Source organism: Meriones unguiculatus, chromosome 1, assembly GCF_030254825.1.
Source record: "Meriones unguiculatus strain TT.TT164.6M chromosome 1, Bangor_MerUng_6.1, whole genome shotgun sequence".
In the NCBI taxonomy this organism is placed as follows: domain Eukaryota; kingdom Metazoa; phylum Chordata; class Mammalia; order Rodentia; family Muridae; genus Meriones; species Meriones unguiculatus.
In genome coordinates this window covers 195,212,255-195,228,685 of record NC_083349.1, presented here as the reverse complement: position 1 = coordinate 195,228,685, position 16,431 = coordinate 195,212,255, and the positions used below count along the sequence as shown (strand labels likewise).

The 16,431-nt window shown below is 51.8% G+C and overlaps 1 protein-coding gene across 2 annotated transcripts in view; it reads left to right on the top strand.

Moving 5' to 3' along the window:
- Thsd4 (thrombospondin type 1 domain containing 4) overlaps positions 1-16,431 on the top strand; it is a 516,099-nt gene that overhangs the window by 480,951 nt on the left and 18,717 nt on the right. For both annotated transcript variants that reach the window (XM_060375409.1, XM_021641541.2), the window contains 6 exons: positions 1,594-1,769; positions 4,359-4,455; positions 7,127-7,402; positions 14,598-14,727; positions 15,539-15,743; positions 16,217-16,390. In XM_060375409.1, coding sequence (XP_060231392.1) covers positions 1,594-1,769; positions 4,359-4,455; positions 7,127-7,402; positions 14,598-14,727; positions 15,539-15,743; positions 16,217-16,390 — 1,058 coding nt within the window. The remainder of the gene's footprint in view (positions 1-1,593; positions 1,770-4,358; positions 4,456-7,126; positions 7,403-14,597; positions 14,728-15,538; positions 15,744-16,216; positions 16,391-16,431) is intronic.

The following is a 16,431-nucleotide window of genomic DNA, read 5'->3' as shown; positions in this document are numbered from 1 at the left end:
GTCATGTGGGTTTCAAGGTGCCAGCTGTTCCTAAAAGAACTCCCATCAGTAATGCCGTCCTTTACCTTCCCGTTAGTCCAACACCTTCCTCGCCCTTCTTCTTCTCCCTCTTCTCCTCTTCCTCCTCTTCCTCCTCCTCTTCCCTTACTGGGATCCCAAGTCCTCATGAACTTACGTCGCGTCGTGTCCCTGAAGCAGTGTACTGTTACTTAAGGCGGAAAGGATTTCTTTGGTCTAGAGGTGTCAGGGAAAGCAGGGCCGGCATGAGGCAGCAGCTGGATGCATTGTAGCTGAAATCAGGAACCAAAGAAAGGTGAACAGGAAGTGGGTCCCCAGGGCCACCCCCAGTGACTACTTCCTCCAGGAAGGCTCCGCCTCCTAAAGGTTCCCCAACCTTCCTGAACAGTCCCACCATCTGGAGTCCAAGTGTTCAGTGCACGAGTCTACGGTCGGCCTTTCACGTTCAAACCACGAGTGTCTGGAAAATGAAGCTCACAACAGCTGCTGGCAACAGGGTGAGGACTACCTCTGACAGCGGCACGGAAGTCTCCAGCGCAGCCCGCGGCTCCAAAGCCCACAGGGGCTGGGGAGGTGGCTCAGCAGTCAAGGCACATTGTGTACAGCCATGAGGACCAGAGTTTAGATCAACAGAACTCAGATACGTTCTGGATGGGAAGGGACACCTGCTCCCGTTCAGAAAGTGCTCTGCGGAGATGGGAGCCCCAGAACGAGCCAGCCACACCAGCCAGTGTCAAGGTCTGGGCTCAGCTGAGAGACGCCACCTCTGTGAATAGGATTGAGAATAACGAGAGGAACTCCCGGCATCAACTTCCAGCTTACACACGCAGAAGTCAGGAAGGGAATGAAAAAGAAAGCAACTGCCAGAAACAACAGAAGACTGTGTGGTCCTTGTTGAGTCCGCCGCTGCCGCTAGGCACACAGTCCAAACTGAAAGGAAGCCTTTGCCACTGTTGGTAAGCGTGCAGCCGAATCAGTGCTGTGCTGCAGGGAGAGGGGCGAACATTGGAACTGTATTCATCAGTGGGGCTCGCTCGCTGTCGGGGGATGACGGACAGTGGGCTGGGACAGGAAGTGGTCTGAGAACCTGTGGCCCTGAGAGAATGTTGAGCCAAGGTTAACATGCCTTCCTGTTTTACACGAAAATCCAGGACTCTCAAATTTTTATGTGAAATTTCCTAATTCTTAAATCTATGCTTCCTTATATTAAAAACAAAAAAAAGCAAGCAAACAAACAAACAAAACAGTACAAAACTCAAACCGAGCCAAAATCAGCACGCAGACTGGCCCTCACCTCAGTAGCGACACAGGGCATAAATTAATGTCCCTCCACACACACCTCATTCTCCTCTTGCTGTCTTTCCCCTCTGCTTCTCGTCCTTTTCTCCCAGACCTGGCTCCCTCCTCCTCTTTCAAGTTCACGTGGAAGGGAGCGGTTGAGGTGAGGGGGTGGTCAAGACAGAGGGGTGCTCTCCAGCTCTGCACACCGCAGGGCCACTGGGTGTGACCTGGGTGCTCAGGTTTCCGCCTGGTGCATGCTCGAGCTTAGCGACCCTGCCGCGTTTGTGTCCACAGCCTTGCGAAGTCGCTCGGGCCGCTCCATCATCAACGGGAACTGGGCCATCGATCGCCCGGGGAAGTATGAGGGCGGAGGGACCATGTTCACCTACAAGCGGCCCAACGAGATCTCCAGCACGGCCGGGGAGTCCTTTCTGGCTGAAGGCCCCACCAACGAGATCCTGGACGTCTATGTGAGTTTGGGTGTTTGGGGTGCCCTTTGGGTCTGGGCTCCTGCAGCCCCCAGGGAGCACTCTGAACAAATAGGCAGCGTGTCTGTGCCCAGGCTCCACAAGTTGGTTTGAGTGGAGCCTGTATGAGGGACTCTCCGGTGCTTGGCACCGGTCTTTGACATGTACCCCTGAGTGGAGGAGCCCCACAGAAACAATAAACTCTGCCAGGTGCCTTATTACTCTCAGAGTTTATGGACCCAGTAAAACCAATCTTCCTTGTTGAACTGAATCAGAGGCAACAAATCCTGTTTCATGAGCCCTGGAGCCCCTCCAGGGTCCTTCCTCCCGATGCTAATTTGGCATGTTTTCTTTTACGGCAAAAGAAAGAAAATGCCAAGTGCAGAGCAGCCCACAGGTCCAACCTTCTCAGTTCTGCCGAGGAGGATGGAGAAGCAGCACTCCAGATGACCCGGATGAAATGCGCTCCACGGGCCCTGCTTCTCACACACGGGGCTGCCGCTTCTTTACCTGAAGCCAGAGTATTCAGCTGGCCAACAGTTGTTCTTAATGGTCTTTTTTTTCAAGACACTACGAGAGGGGGCCTGAGGCACAGTCCATAAAGTCCTGCAGGTGGGAGAACCTGGGCGCCAGCCTCAACACCCATGGAAAAGATGGGTGGCACATGTCTGTAGTCCCAGAACTGTGGAGTGAGACAGAAGGGTCCCTGGGACTCGCTGGCTTGCCCGATAGGTGAGGCCCAGGTTTCGGTGAGAGAGCCTGTCTCAAGCAGCATGGCGGTCGGCTCCTGAGAATAACAGCCAAGGCTGACCTCTGACTCCACATGCACACACTCACATATGTGTGTATACACAGGAAGCCACTATAACCTGAAAAGATGAAGAAGTAAAGGTGACAGGAAACAAAAGCTTAAAATAAATACACAGATACCTACTGTCCCAGAGCCGTGCTGGTCTCTCTAATATTTGCTGAGTCAGGGCTTTAGCCTCCCCAGACCTACAGGCCTGGTCTATTCCTCCTGAGGGATGGAAGGCTGGGAGTTACAGAAGAAGCCTTGTTTTAGTAAACGTGTTGTTTTGTGAGCCGCGTGCTTGGTTGGTTGACTCTGGTAGATCTGAATGGTATGGGAGGTGGCGGCTCTGCCTGGGAACAGTGGGGACGGCCTCCTGTGGGTGGTCTAGGCAAGGTGGCCAACAATAACCCATAAACAGCGCAAGGCTTTCAGTGGCAGAAGCCAGTGTGTTTCCTCACAGAGAAGGGGTACGGGAGAGGGCAGAAGGAGAAACGGAGTGTGTGCAAAGGGAACTGAGAGGGCCGGGTGGACAGCGAGGACCTGCACTCACACAGCTGAGTCCCTCAGGGGTCCCGTACTCAGCACCATCTTTCCGCAGTGCCAATGAGTTGGTCTTGGCTCCTGCTATGAGGAGCTGAGTGCCTCTCACATCTGCCTGCCTCTGGGTGAGGGCTGGGGAGGGGGAACACATTTCATGAGTGGGGACAAGGCAAGAGAGAGTGACATGAGTGGGAAAGAGATGCACAGGGCTCCAGTGTAGACGTGGCTTGGCATACATGCAAGGCAACGAGACCTCAAAAACCAATCATTCCTCTCTTCCCCCCTCCTGATGGAGAAGGTAAAACATGGATCTGGAGACTGCCTCTGGGTTGCACAACTGCTCAGTGAGAGCCACTTATGGAGAAGAGATGCCAACAGGACAGTGTCCCTTGTTGGCCTCCCGCCGTGCTGCTGCTCCCGTCCACCCATCTCCTGCCCCCTACCGTAACAGCCGTGAGCACAGGGCGGAGAGGGGTTACCTCTGTTGTCCTTGCTCACCTGTCTCGGGCCTCTGTCCCAGACTTCTGCAGCCCACGCGGCTTCCTGCTTGCAGTCCTGCTTAAATTTCTTTATTTATTTTGTTTGTTTGTTTTTATCATTGTTTCCTCAAAGAATATGACCCAGGCAGACTTATTTTTTTACTGTGTTTTTGGCCTGGGTTTTGGTTTTCTACTCCATTTCATTACAGTCCTGGGGCTTTCTGTGGGTGAGAGTGAGTGGGACCCAGGCAAACTACAAGGGACTAAGGACTGGGGCAGGCCTTGTGCCTAGTGATGGATATTAAAGGGCCCTTGCTGGTCTAGGCTAGCCCTGCTCAAGAGAGTTGGTGGTCCTTGTTTGCCTGGCTCTGTGTCACCACCTAGTGTTCAAACAGGTTCCTCTGCAGGATAAAGATCTGGGGACACTTAAGAGGCCACAGATCTGAGCCCCGGCCTGAGGATGGCTGACAGCACAGGTTCTCCTACAGAAGAGCCTGTCCAGTTTGGACTTTATAAAACCTTAACTCTTATCTTCATAAAATCTTGACCGCTCACCCACTGTCCTTCTGATTCATACTCACGTGAGGTCTTTAATTCCTCAAGAGCAACTCACAAGAAGCCACTGGAAGTAACCTCACCTGATGTGCTACAGACTGTTTGCTGTGTAACGAGATGAGACCATGCACATTAACCACAGTAGCACACGCACTGTTGCGCTCCAAGCCAGCAGGCGGGGGAGGCAGTGTGCAGGCTGTCCTGACCCTGACTCTGTGTCCTCAGATGATACACCAGCAGCCCAACCCAGGAGTCCACTACGAGTACGTGATCATGGGCGACAACGCCATCAGCCCACAGGTGCCACCGCACAGGAGACCAGGTAAAGCCGCTCGTTTTGCCAGCAGGCCTTCGGAGTCCCTTTGTCTTAAAGCTCCCTCTCTCCTTGTGCCCCTGCCTTCTGTGTCCTGAACAGTGCAGAGAAAGCTGTGGGCACATTTTCTTGTTAGTGCACTTGGTCTCAGAGCATGCTTTGCCTTGGGTCCCGCTGATGGGTTGTCCACTCACTCCATGCTAAGCCACAGTCCTGCCCCCACTCTGAGAGGATTGTGTTGGCTTCCTATTGCTGCTGTAGCAAATGACCTTCCGACCGGTAGCCTCAAAGAAGATCCAGACAGTGGTCTTACAGGTCTGAGGTCAGAGGTCTAAAAAGGGTTTCATGAGGCAAGACCAGTGTGTCCCAGGCAGCGTCCATTCCTCTCCTGCTTCACCTCCTCGGAACCTCAGCCTCCATGGCTTCTGACTCCCTCCTCTACCTCCACGGCGAACACAATACACACTTGAAGACTCACTTTCACTACGCTCCCTTCACGGCTCCATCCCCTCCGGCTCGCAGTCACCCATCTGTTTCCTTTCTAAGGATACCTGCGAACACCTCGAACCCTGGTAACTCCTTCCTGTCCACCTAAAACTGCTCTACAGATAGCACCAAGGCTTATATACCCAGCAAGGGAAGACCAGGGTTCAGGGCTCCAGAACCAACCTAATTGCCAGGCGGGCGTGGCAGCCTGCCTGCAGCTCCAGCACTCAGAATGCGGAGACAGAGGATCACAGAGCGGGCGGCCTGGCTAGAGGGGCTGCAGCAATGTGCTTGGGTTTGGCTGAGAGACCCTGCCTGGAATACGGTAGAGAGCAACCAGGAAGACTCGTGCTATCAACCTCAGGCCTGCGTATGCAATCTAACACGCATGCATTCGCATATATGTAAACACATGTATACATACACACACAAAGAGAAAAAGTAATAACAACATAAGTTAAAATGAAACAACAACAGAAGCATCAGCCTTCAGCTCCCTTTCTCCCACAGAGGGAACCGCCCTCATCAGTGCAGTGACCCTGCCTCGCCCCTTTCCATTCAAATCCAGTCCTGGCTGCGGATAACTGAGCATTTGTCCACATACCAGAGATCACTGTTTGCAGTTTGCAGACTTAAAACCAACCTGACGTCACATTCTTCTGCAGTATGCCGAACAACATTCCCTCTCAAGTCAACCCGAGGCCGAGCACACATGATGGGTGTTCGTGGGCACACACACATGCAGCAAGCAGAAGGAAGGGGCCTGGGGTCTGGTGGACTGAAGCAATGTCTGGAGCCCTGAGGTGCTCACAGGAGCTTCAGGGAACCTTTCAGCTCGTGCTGAGGGCAAAGACTGGAAGGTGGGATTGCAAGCTGAGGCCCTATCTCAGCCCAGATGTGGTCTGCTCTAAGGACATTGTGGGGTGCATGATGGAGTCCTTGATGCTCAGGAAATGTGCAAAGTCTCAGGCCACATTGGCTATGTCTCTGTCTGAAAAGTCCTTCTCCATGGCACCCTCAACCTGTCCACCCCGATGCTTGTGGGAACTCGGCTTTCTCCGTCCTGAGATCCCAGGCTTGCGCTGTGCTAGCCACACAGCTTTCACCTTATCTGTCAGAATGAAAATACGAAGAAAAGCTAAGAGCACCGCTACCTTTTGGATCTGACAAGGAAGGGAAACAGTGAGGTCCCATGCCTCTAAAGTGCCCTGCCACTCGCAGCTGCACACGTGTGTGTCTGTGTGTGCACAACCCCAAGTCTGTGCAGTTTTCAGCACGCGTCAGTCATGCCACTGTCAGAACATATCCACGCTGCATTCCTTTCCATGTCATGGTTGTGCTGTGATGTTGTTTAAATGTTACTGTCCCTTCACGTCGAAGTCTGTTGTCTTGCTGTGTCATAGAATACTTTAGTGTTTCTATGCACAGCTTTAAGTGAAGAGTGAGAATGCGTGTGTGCTTAACAGTCTGGAAATGACAAAAGTAGCCAAAGGGTATGTCCGGTTACTATTTGGAGCACTGAGGCCAAGCTGCTCTGCAAAGGCTGGCTGTTTGCACACTCATGCAGAGCGGGAGAAGTGGAAATCACCTTCCAGCAGAGGGTTTGGGGACTTGAGCTTCCAAACTTCCTAACTCTTATTAAGGTTTAAAAAAGAGAGTCAAGGGTCTCCTGGTCCATGTTTTCATAGGTGATTCCTTCACTATGAGGGAAATTGAGAGTTAATGCTTTTGGCTGTTTGTATGTTTCTTTGTATGTTTGTGGAAAGGGATTGTCTTCCCATGGCCTTTGACAGCTCCTTACAGATTTTTTACAGATTTTTTAAACTATTATGAGTTTTTTGTCATGTGCTGCATTTGTACCTGTGCTCTAGGGGGCCAGAAGTGGGTGTTAGATTTCCTGGGACTGGTGGGAGCGACCACGTGGGTGCTGGGAATTGAACTTGGGTCCTCTACAAAAGCAGTGAGTACTCTTAGCTCCTGAGCCATCTCTCCAGCTACCCACTTCTTACTGATTTTTAGTAATAAATGCTTTAAGTATGAGAGAAATGAGTATTTCCTTTTTTAAAAATGTCGCTATGATTCCAAGTGGAGCCCTGTTTTCACTCTGTCCAGTGGCAAAGCTGTCTCCCTTTCATCCTTTCTCAACAAAATGTCCAAAGGAATCTCACTTCTGTGTGTGTGCTGCCTCTCCCAGGAGAACCTTTCAGTGGGCAGTTGGAAGTGGAAGGTAGAGGCCAGGAGGACAGAGAAGACAGGGAGAAGAGCCAGGAGAAGGAAGACCCACATGGCGAGGCCCCTGAGGTGTTCACGTCAGAATCCACACAGACCTTCCCAGTCAGGCATCCCGACAGATTCCCCTCCCACCGACCAGACAACCTGGTACCCCCAGCACCGCAGCCCCCCAGGCGAAGCCGGGACCACAACTGGAAGCAGCTGGGGACAACAGAATGCTCCACCACCTGTGGGAAAGGTAAGCCTGTGGGGAAAGCCCCAATGAGGAACATAAGGGAGAGCCCAGCAGGTGAGGCAGCCCTCGCCAACGTGAAGCAGTCGAGACGGCTTGCTCCTGTGACATATTCTGTTAGAGTTCCAAAATAACCCACAGCCTCGCCCAGTACTGGGACTCAGGGATTCGAAAAATTTCCTCACATCCCTGTTTATCACAGTGAAAGAATACAGATTCGTGTGCGCACATGTCCGCATGAGCTAAGTTCAGGAAACCAGCCTCCAGGTGCCCCTCCCAGCCACCAGACTCTTCCAGCAATGATGTGTGACAGGTCATGATGAATACTGCCAACCAGAGAGGCTCACCGCGCTTTGGTACACAGGTGCTCGCATAAGCGTCCCATACACTTCACCAGCACCGCAGAGGTCACGCTGACACAGTAAGCCAGGGCATCCACACACACAAACAGACATGTGCTGACACGCCAGGCCTTCATGGCTCAAGAGCTCAAGCATAGGAGACACTCAGGCTGAGCGTTACCATGTCCCAACAAATAAAAGCAATTAAAAAGAAAAAAGAAAGAAAAGAAAGCCAGGCAGTGATGGTGAATATCTTTAATTCCAGTACTCAGGGGGTCAAGGCAGGTAAATCTCTGAGTTCAAGTTCAGATTGGTCTACAAAGTGAGTTCCGGGACAGCCAGGGCTGTTGCACAGAGAAACTATGTCTTGAAAAAACGAAACAAAACAAACAGACAAAAGCAGCTGGCATTTGGGCAACACAGATCTGCTGAGTTGTGCTTTCCCTGTACCTACATTGTCATCGGTAACCAAAGAGCATCCACACACTTCAGAGGCTAAACGTTGATAAATCAAGTTAACAGATGGCTGATTGGATGCCATTCTCAAACCTAAAGATTTCAGATAGTTGTAACAACTCTCTGGGTCTTGGGGTTTCACCCATTAGCTTTCATCCTCATCTTCTCCTTTCCTACTCTCCTGATAAAGATTCTAATCCCGGGTTCACCCAGTGTAACCAGTCAGCTAGAACCGCAGGAGAAAGTCCCATAGCCTAACAATGTCATATTTATTAACTGTTGCAAGAAGAGAGCCCACGTGCCAGAGGCAGCATGCAGCTTCTCTCCAAGGAAAAGGCAGATAGGAGTTGAGGAGAAAGGTGGAGTTTCAGTGAAACTTAGATAGGCTCAAACCAAACATGGCTGTAGTTTTTAATCAAGGGTGACGTGTGCAGGGGACTAAACTGTATTATATACTGTAACACAGATCCAGGGACCTTCCCTTGGAAACTCCAAAGTCAGGAGAGATGGGGAAAGTGGCATCTGGAACCCTCGTGTGATGGTTAGTTTTGGGGGGCCCTTGGTCTGGAAGTTGACTCTGCCTCTGTTTCAAGGTGACTCGAGGTCCTCCTTGCAAGGAAAACCCATGACCCACACAGTTTTACTCTTCTTCCTATACAGGATGAGGGTATCTTATTCTGCTGTTGGCCTGAAATCGTCCATTCTCTGAGGAGAGGTTACTATAGAAACAAAGGCTGTAACCCGTCCTAAGCTTTCTAAAGCCCGGAAGGCTGTGTGATCCACCCTGGACATTGATTTGATGATTAGTTTTTTGTTTTGTTTTGTTTTGTTTTGTTTTGTTTTTCTTATTTTCAAGATACTTGAATCTGGGCTGGGGAGATGGTTCAGTGTGTGAGAACACTTGCTGTGCGAGTGTGAGGACCTGAGTTCAAATCCCAAAACTCGAATAAGAGTTGGCCACGTAGCATAAGCGCCCTATGAAGAAATGGGAGATAGGAACAGGAAAGTTCCCAGGCACCTCCAAGCTGCCTGTCCTGGCCTACCCAGCAGAAACAGCAAAGAAAATCTGCCTTAAACAAGGTAGAAAATGAGGACCAACACCCCAGGTTATCCTCTGACGTTTATGCATGTGGACACACACAAAGAGAGTCTTGAGTCTGAGGGTATCTTTTTCAGAAGAGCACTGGCCTAATAGCTTTTGGGACTAGAATTGAAGTCTTTGATTCTTTGCATATTCAGGGGGTAGGAGGGTGGGGGTGAGTGCTGGAGTTCTCTGTGCCCAAGGCCTTGGCGATTCCGCCATGACTCTACCTGGTAATTGGAGAATTACTTGATGAGCTCTTATTGCACCGGCTTTGTTGTGCTCAGACTACACGAACATGGAGAATGCAGCCTGAAGAGTGACTGAATTGGCCTCTATTATGAGTTTGTAAGGGAAAATGAGATGCCTGTAGACAGTGTCTTGACAGAGTCAGACAGCTAGAGATAATTCTTCCAAAAGGCCAAAGTCATTTTAATAAGATTTTATCCAAGGTATTATTAGAGATAAGCAGGGCATTTCAGCATTGACAAAGGAACCTGAGATCCAAATGGACTTTTTTCCAATTCTTCTGCCACTTACGAATTGGTGTGGTGCCCAGATATCTCAAATGAAAACTGTCACGGTGTGATTTGCAATCCAGGATTATGTGTATAGAAGATTCTTCCCCGCTCTGTCCAGGGACCACATGGTAATGCTCTGTGGGTCTAGTGAGGCAAGGGCCCATGCGTGTAACCCTGCCGCCTGCCCATCCAGGTGGTCGGGCCCTCTCCGTTCCATAGCAGACATGATGGAGGAACACTGTAGAACCAAAGGTTCTGGCCATTTGTGCCCCCAGATCTCTCCCTCTCTCTCTTTTACTGTCTTCTTCCATACTCCGTGTTAGTCCCATTGCTGTGACAAAAGGCCGGAAGGAAGGGTTTGCAGGGCTCACAGTTTGTGGGTGCCACCCGTCAGGGAGGAAGTCGTGACAGCAGAATCGTGGAGAAGCTGGTCACGTGGCATCCACAGTCAGGCAGCAGAGGCCATCAGCGCCTGCGCTCGGCCCCGTTTCTCCTTTTCATTCAGTCTAGGGCACAAGCCTAGGGAATGGTGCTGCCCACGGGGACGGTGGGTCTTTCCGCCTGAGTTACCTGGATACTCCCAGGCATGCTTGGAGACTTGTCTCCTGGGCAATTCTTCAAGGTTATAATGTTAACCATCACACATTCCAAGCCCCAGTCAGGTGTCCCTGCCTGCCTGACTCTGCATGGTTCCGGTGAGCACTCTTTCCGAGGACTCACAGCTCATCAGGACACATCCCTCCCCTTGGCTGCAGGGTCGCCCTGGGTGTCTGCTTCCCAGCCTGTGTGCTCAGCATAATGGCGAGCCCAGGATGTTTCTCTTTGTGAGTTCCTCGGCTGTTTCCTGAAAAAACTGATGTTTAAAATTGTTGCCACCTTTCAAACGTACACAGTGCGAACTATCAGAAAAGGCACAAGAGTAGTGTTTATACCTTTGTTGTTTTTGCCCTTACCCATGCCCTGTGAAGAGCATAAAGAATGTGAATTTAGTTTTCTAATGCCCACATAGTTGCCGTGCACCACATGTATGAAGGTCCTGAAGAGGCCAGAAGAGGGCATCAGATCCTCTGGAACTGGCATGATGGGTGGTTGGGAGCTGAACCAAAATCCTGTGGAAGAGCACCATGCACTCTTAACTGCTAAGCCTCCTGTCTAGTCCCGAGAGGGTAAATTTAGGTGCCAAGTTAAATTATGTATACTTTTTACATTGGACAGACAGACACATGCACACGCGTGCGCACACACCCAGAATGTAAAGTGTGAAAAGCAGCACTCACGCGACCCATTTAAGTATGTAGTCCATATGTACCCACGTGTGCATGTGTGTGCCACACGGCATTTGCTGCTCTGAGTGTCTGGGGTGGCTGTCGCCGTCACGTCTTTAGCCCTGCAACAGCTGGTTGTGAAGTTTCTGTGTTTCTGAAGAGGTGCCTTGGAAATAAAACATTAGTGGAGATGCATTTTCCCCTCCTTTCCCATGTGACAAACAGCAGGAGCTGACAAATGCCTTCTTCACTCCCCGAGGACGCGTTTCCGTCCTTTCGATGCTGTGCCGTAATATTTCCATCCACAGAGTTCCTGCTCACGAGCCTCACAGTCACGTTCAGTGTTGTTGTTGCTGCTGCTCTTTTAAGCTTACAGCTTTCCTCTTGAGCCACATTCATAGCTACGTTTGGCCACACACACAGCCCTTGGGCAGTGGATGGACATACCCGGAACCTGTGCTCCATTGGAGTGAACAGACGTTCAGGGCACGGGCCGTGCAGATGAGTAAAGCATGTGGCTAAACTGAGTCTCAGCACCAATGACAAGTGCGCTGGCTCAGTGTGGTCCTCTGCCCTGGAGCGGCCACCAGCTGTGCCTCACAGACCCCTCTCGGATCGCTCCCATGCCCCCTGGTGAAGCTCACCAGGCCTGCTCTTCTCCCCTGCACTCTAAGCATTAAGAAATTGCTTTAGGCAGCACCTACCAACCGAGACTGCATTTTCTCAGGAAGGCACCCAGGAGAGGCTCTTGATCACTGTGGCCATCAACCGTGATGCTCAGACTCTGCCAATCTCCTGGGCTGGCTCTTTGGTGCTTCCAAGTCTGGGGTTAGTCAACTTTTTCCCGATCCTTCTTTTGTCTGACTCTTTCTAGTGTCTTACAGACCTCAAGCTCTGCTTCCATTCCCAGGGTGGCATGTATCTTCGTAGATCAGTGTGGCTGCATAGGAGCCAGGACAGTGACCCCCCAGGTTGCCTGAGCCAGCCAGCGCCTCCCCCACCCTGTCCTTGCTTGTTGGCAACCAGAGGAACCATTGCTTCGCAGTCTTCAACAATGGAAGAACTGCAGGTGACGAGCCAAGTCCCGCTCTGCAGATACAGAAACCAGAGGCAAAAGTTAAAAAGCCGATATTTTCTCAGCATCAGAGAGACAAAGAGCCTCTGGTTTCATTTCTTTGGTGCCTTTCCATGGAGCTGGAGCATGGACAATGGGCAATGCATGTAAAAACAGCCAAATGGGAGGGGAGGCAGGCAGTGGCCATCTGCCAGACAACCCCAAGCAAGCCCATCTTTCCAGCACAGAGTGTTCCTACAGGATCCTATATCATTTGTGCTAAATGTATTAGGTTTCTCCTTCTGTGAGTGCCAAGCAGTTGGGGTACCTTACTTTTGCTTTTCAATCCCACAAAGCTGTAAGTGGAAAAAAACCAAAAAACCTTGCATGGTCTAGGAGGAAAGGAGCGGGCTACCTAAGATCTTTACCTAATCCCCTAATAGCTCCGTTTCAAGTACACACCGCAGGCTGTGGGCTGAGTCTTACTCATCTTTGTAACTAGGCACAATGTGCTCAATGTTGGTCGAATTTAATTTAAAAATCTCTCCTGGGTCTAGAGAGATGGCTCGGCAGTTAAGAACACTGCCTGCTCTTCCTGAGGATCCAGGTTCAATTTCCAGCACCCGCATGGCAGCCGACAGCTGAAACTCCAGAGCTCTGACGCTGTCCTCTGGCCTCTGTGGCCGCTGTGCAGATGTGGTGCACAGACATACCTGCAGCCAAAATACCCCTACACATAAGGAGAAATTGATCTTTAAATGTGTAATAAACTGTAGCCTATGAAAGGGATGCAGGCATGTTGCTGAACAAAGTTAAATACCAAAGAGGGAGTTGCTATTAATTCCGTAGTCATGACTGCTTTTAAGTCAGCTGGTAGTTGAACTTAATTGCAAGATTGTAAAGAATGGTCTTGCGTTGTAGCTATGTGTACCTCTTCACTGCCGTAATCTCAACACAGGATATCTCAGACGCAAGGCTCTCTTACAAACTGTTATATTTCTTATATAAACTACACTCAGGGCTCAGGGTGTCACATGAGGCCAGCGTGAAGGGTCCCTGTGTCACATCTGTGATGGATAACCTTGAGGCACTTGTGCTAAAAGCTGTGGCTGAGCTCTCAGTCTCTTGAACGGCGTGTGGCTGTGCAGCCATCCACTGCAGAGGGACACTTCTCTAAGACAGAGAAACAGGTATAAGCGCTTAGAAGGCAGCTTGATGCTCTGTCACGTTAGCAAGGTGACACGGAGAGCAGCTGGCAGGGTCCCCCAGAGCCCAGCACCTCCTCAGCTCGGGTTTTTAACTGGGTTTACACCAGCAGGTATGGACTCCCTGAAGGGAGCAGGCGACGACGGGCGGGAGGGTGAGAGTGTAGGGCTGCCTACGTGGAGAAAACTGTCAAAGAGCAAACTTAATAAAAGATTTCTAAAGGAACATTTAAAAAGTTAGTCTTTGTGGTACAGTTTAAATTGTAGTGAGTTACAGTTCTTTAAAAAGAATTCCGACCGGTTAGAAGCACAGATAAGGTGGCTTTAAATGATTGACAGCACTCCGCCTAGGAAGAGCGTTGGCGTAGTCTGGGGCCAAGTTAACGCTCCGCTTCTTAAGGACCTCCGGTAACACGCAAGTTCGGCCAGGAGGTGGCAGCAGAGAGAAAGGCAAACTTGAAGCTAGGCCTAGCAACTACCCTTAACCGGCTTTTTATGGAAAATGTTTGTCTTCATTAAGGCAGTAAAACTATTCTGTGCATTCAAAACAAAAACAGGAAGCAGTTGCTAGCGTTCTAGAAAAGTGCTACAAGCTGAGACCTCTGTTAGGTGCCGGGGTCTGAGGGGTGAGCCGGGACTGCCCTGCCCACGGGCAGCGGCCGTGCTGAGAAGCCAGAGCCTGGAGCAGGACAGTTAGGGAAATGTGTCCCAAGGCTCTTCTGGAAGTCTTGACTCTCCTCTGCCTCAGCCTCAGGTACACTCACCTGGCTAGCAGGCCAGTTCGCTCCATATCGGCCCCGTGGACAGCCACCTTCCCTGCCACGGGTGCGCAGACTCCTGGGCCTGGCCAGGTCTCCACTCACAGCTCCGCCCTCCAGGGCGCTTTCTCGATGACACCTCTACACAACACTGGAAAAGCCTCTGCTGTGCCCATCCACACTCACTCCATCCACTAGTGAGCTCTTCCACCGTCCCTGTGTGTGCATTTGTGTGAGCGCATACATGTATGTACATGTGTGTATACATGTATACGCGTTCATGGCTGAATGGGTACACGCGCGCGTGTGTGCGTGTGTGTGTGTGTGTGTGTGTGTGTGTGTGTGTGTGTGTGTCCCCACTTCACAGCCACGGCCCCCGGTAGAGATTGTGGCTGTGTCTAGATCAGCAATCAAACTGAAGTGCTACGGGACCTGGCGCCTCTGGTCCTGCACCTGCGTCCGTCACCCAGCGCCTGCGTCCCAGGGTGTGGACAGACTCAGGCCTTCCCTGTCGTTGCAGGATCGCAGTACCCCATCTTCCGCTGTGTGCACAGAAACACCCACGAGGAGGTTCCCGACAGCTACTGCGACCCCAGCATGAAGCCGACCCCGGAGGAGGAGCCCTGCAGCCTGTTCCCCTGCCCAGCCTTGTAAGGGGCCTCCTGGATAGGCCGCCTGGCCTCAGGCCACGTCTGCTTGACGACCGTAACCTCTTAGTTGAGGTCTTAGCCCCAGATAAATTTGACGTGCAAATGCTGGCTGAACTGCGCGCGGGATAGACTGCTGAGCAAGCCTGCCTGTCCTTCTGGGAGAGCTGGGTTGCTGGTGGTCTGTCACAGCAATCGGGCTTAGCCAGGAAGCCCATCCGGGAAAACAGGGGAGGCCACGGGAGTGAGAACCCAGGGAGGCAGTTTGTAGCTGAGCTGAGCACAGACAGGTGAGGCCAAGTTGGCCAGGAGCCAGGGGCATGCCCAAGAAAGGTTGGCAGCGAGTTATTGAGTGATAACTGAGACGGTCTCAGGTAGGTTGGGGCGGGTCCTAAAAGGTCAAAGCTTGATCCTTAGAGTAAAGGAAAATAATTTTTATCCAAATACATACTGAACTCACGATCGTGTCCCATCCAATAACTGTCAAGATTGGGGCACGGAAATGGGGAACAGTAGAGGAGGCCTGGAGGAAGCTCTCTTGGCTCCTAAGTGGTTAGTGTTATAGGGAAAGTAAGCTAATTTGAGGGGCCTTGAGGGGTTCTGCCTTGATCACTAGATAGAAGTCATCTGGACTTCCTCTCTCTAGAACTGTACAAAAGCCTGGGCAGTCCCGTCAGGTGAACAGCGTGCCCAGCAGGCTCTGTCCCAGCCCCCAGCCTGTGGGCTCTGCTCTGGGAAGAGGGACCCCGGGGATTTTGCTGTTAACTAGTCTTCTCTTCACCTCCGCCCACCACGAACCCATTCCACGGAGCAGCTGGGACATCGGGGAGTGGTCTGAGTGCAGCAAAACCTGTGGCCTGGGCATGCAGCACCGCCAGGTCCTGTGCCGCCAGGTGTATGCCAACCGCAGCCTGGCAGTGCAGCCCTACCGCTGCCAGCACCTGGAGAAGCCGGAGACCACCAGCACCTGCCAGCTCAAGATCTGCAGCGAGTGGCAGATTCGGACCGACTGGACTTCGGTACAGGGCCTCTGCCTCTCTCTCCATAGCTCCTTCTAGGATGCATAGCGCTTGGGAAGGGGGGAATGTTTGCCGGGTTAACCTGTTTGCAAACAGCTCACACCAACAGCTGTGCATGCCTGCATCCAGTCTCGCGGGTGAGCCTGTGTGGGTCTTGTGCCTGCAGACTTCACCTGCCCTAAGCTGCCCATGTGACAAAAGAGAGTTAGCAACCACTAGCAGAGCCAGCACCTTCCTTCCAGTGCTGTGCACCCCTCCCGCAGATGGAAGGCTGAGGCCCAGAGCAGGCGGGGAAGCAGGATGCCATCCAAGAAGGTTCTTAGAGGAACAGGTCCTGGAGTTTTCCGATGATCACTCCTTCCCCATCCCACTCCCCTGGGGGTTCCCGGCAAAGCGGGGGCCTCCTCACGGCAGCTGTTGAGGAGCAGGTGACAAAGAACGAGGACACAACAGCAAAGCCTGCTGTGTTTCAGTGCTCAGTGCCCTGCGGTGTGGGGCAGCGGACGCGAGATGTGAAGTGTGTGAGCAACCTCGGGGACGTGGTGGAGGACGAGGAGTGCAACATGAAGCTCCGGCCGAACGACATCGAGAACTGCGACATGGGGCCCTGTGCCAAGAGCTGGTTCCTCACAGAATGGAGCGAGAGGGTGAGTGTGCCGAGGGCACAGATCAGGAGGGGATCCCTCGT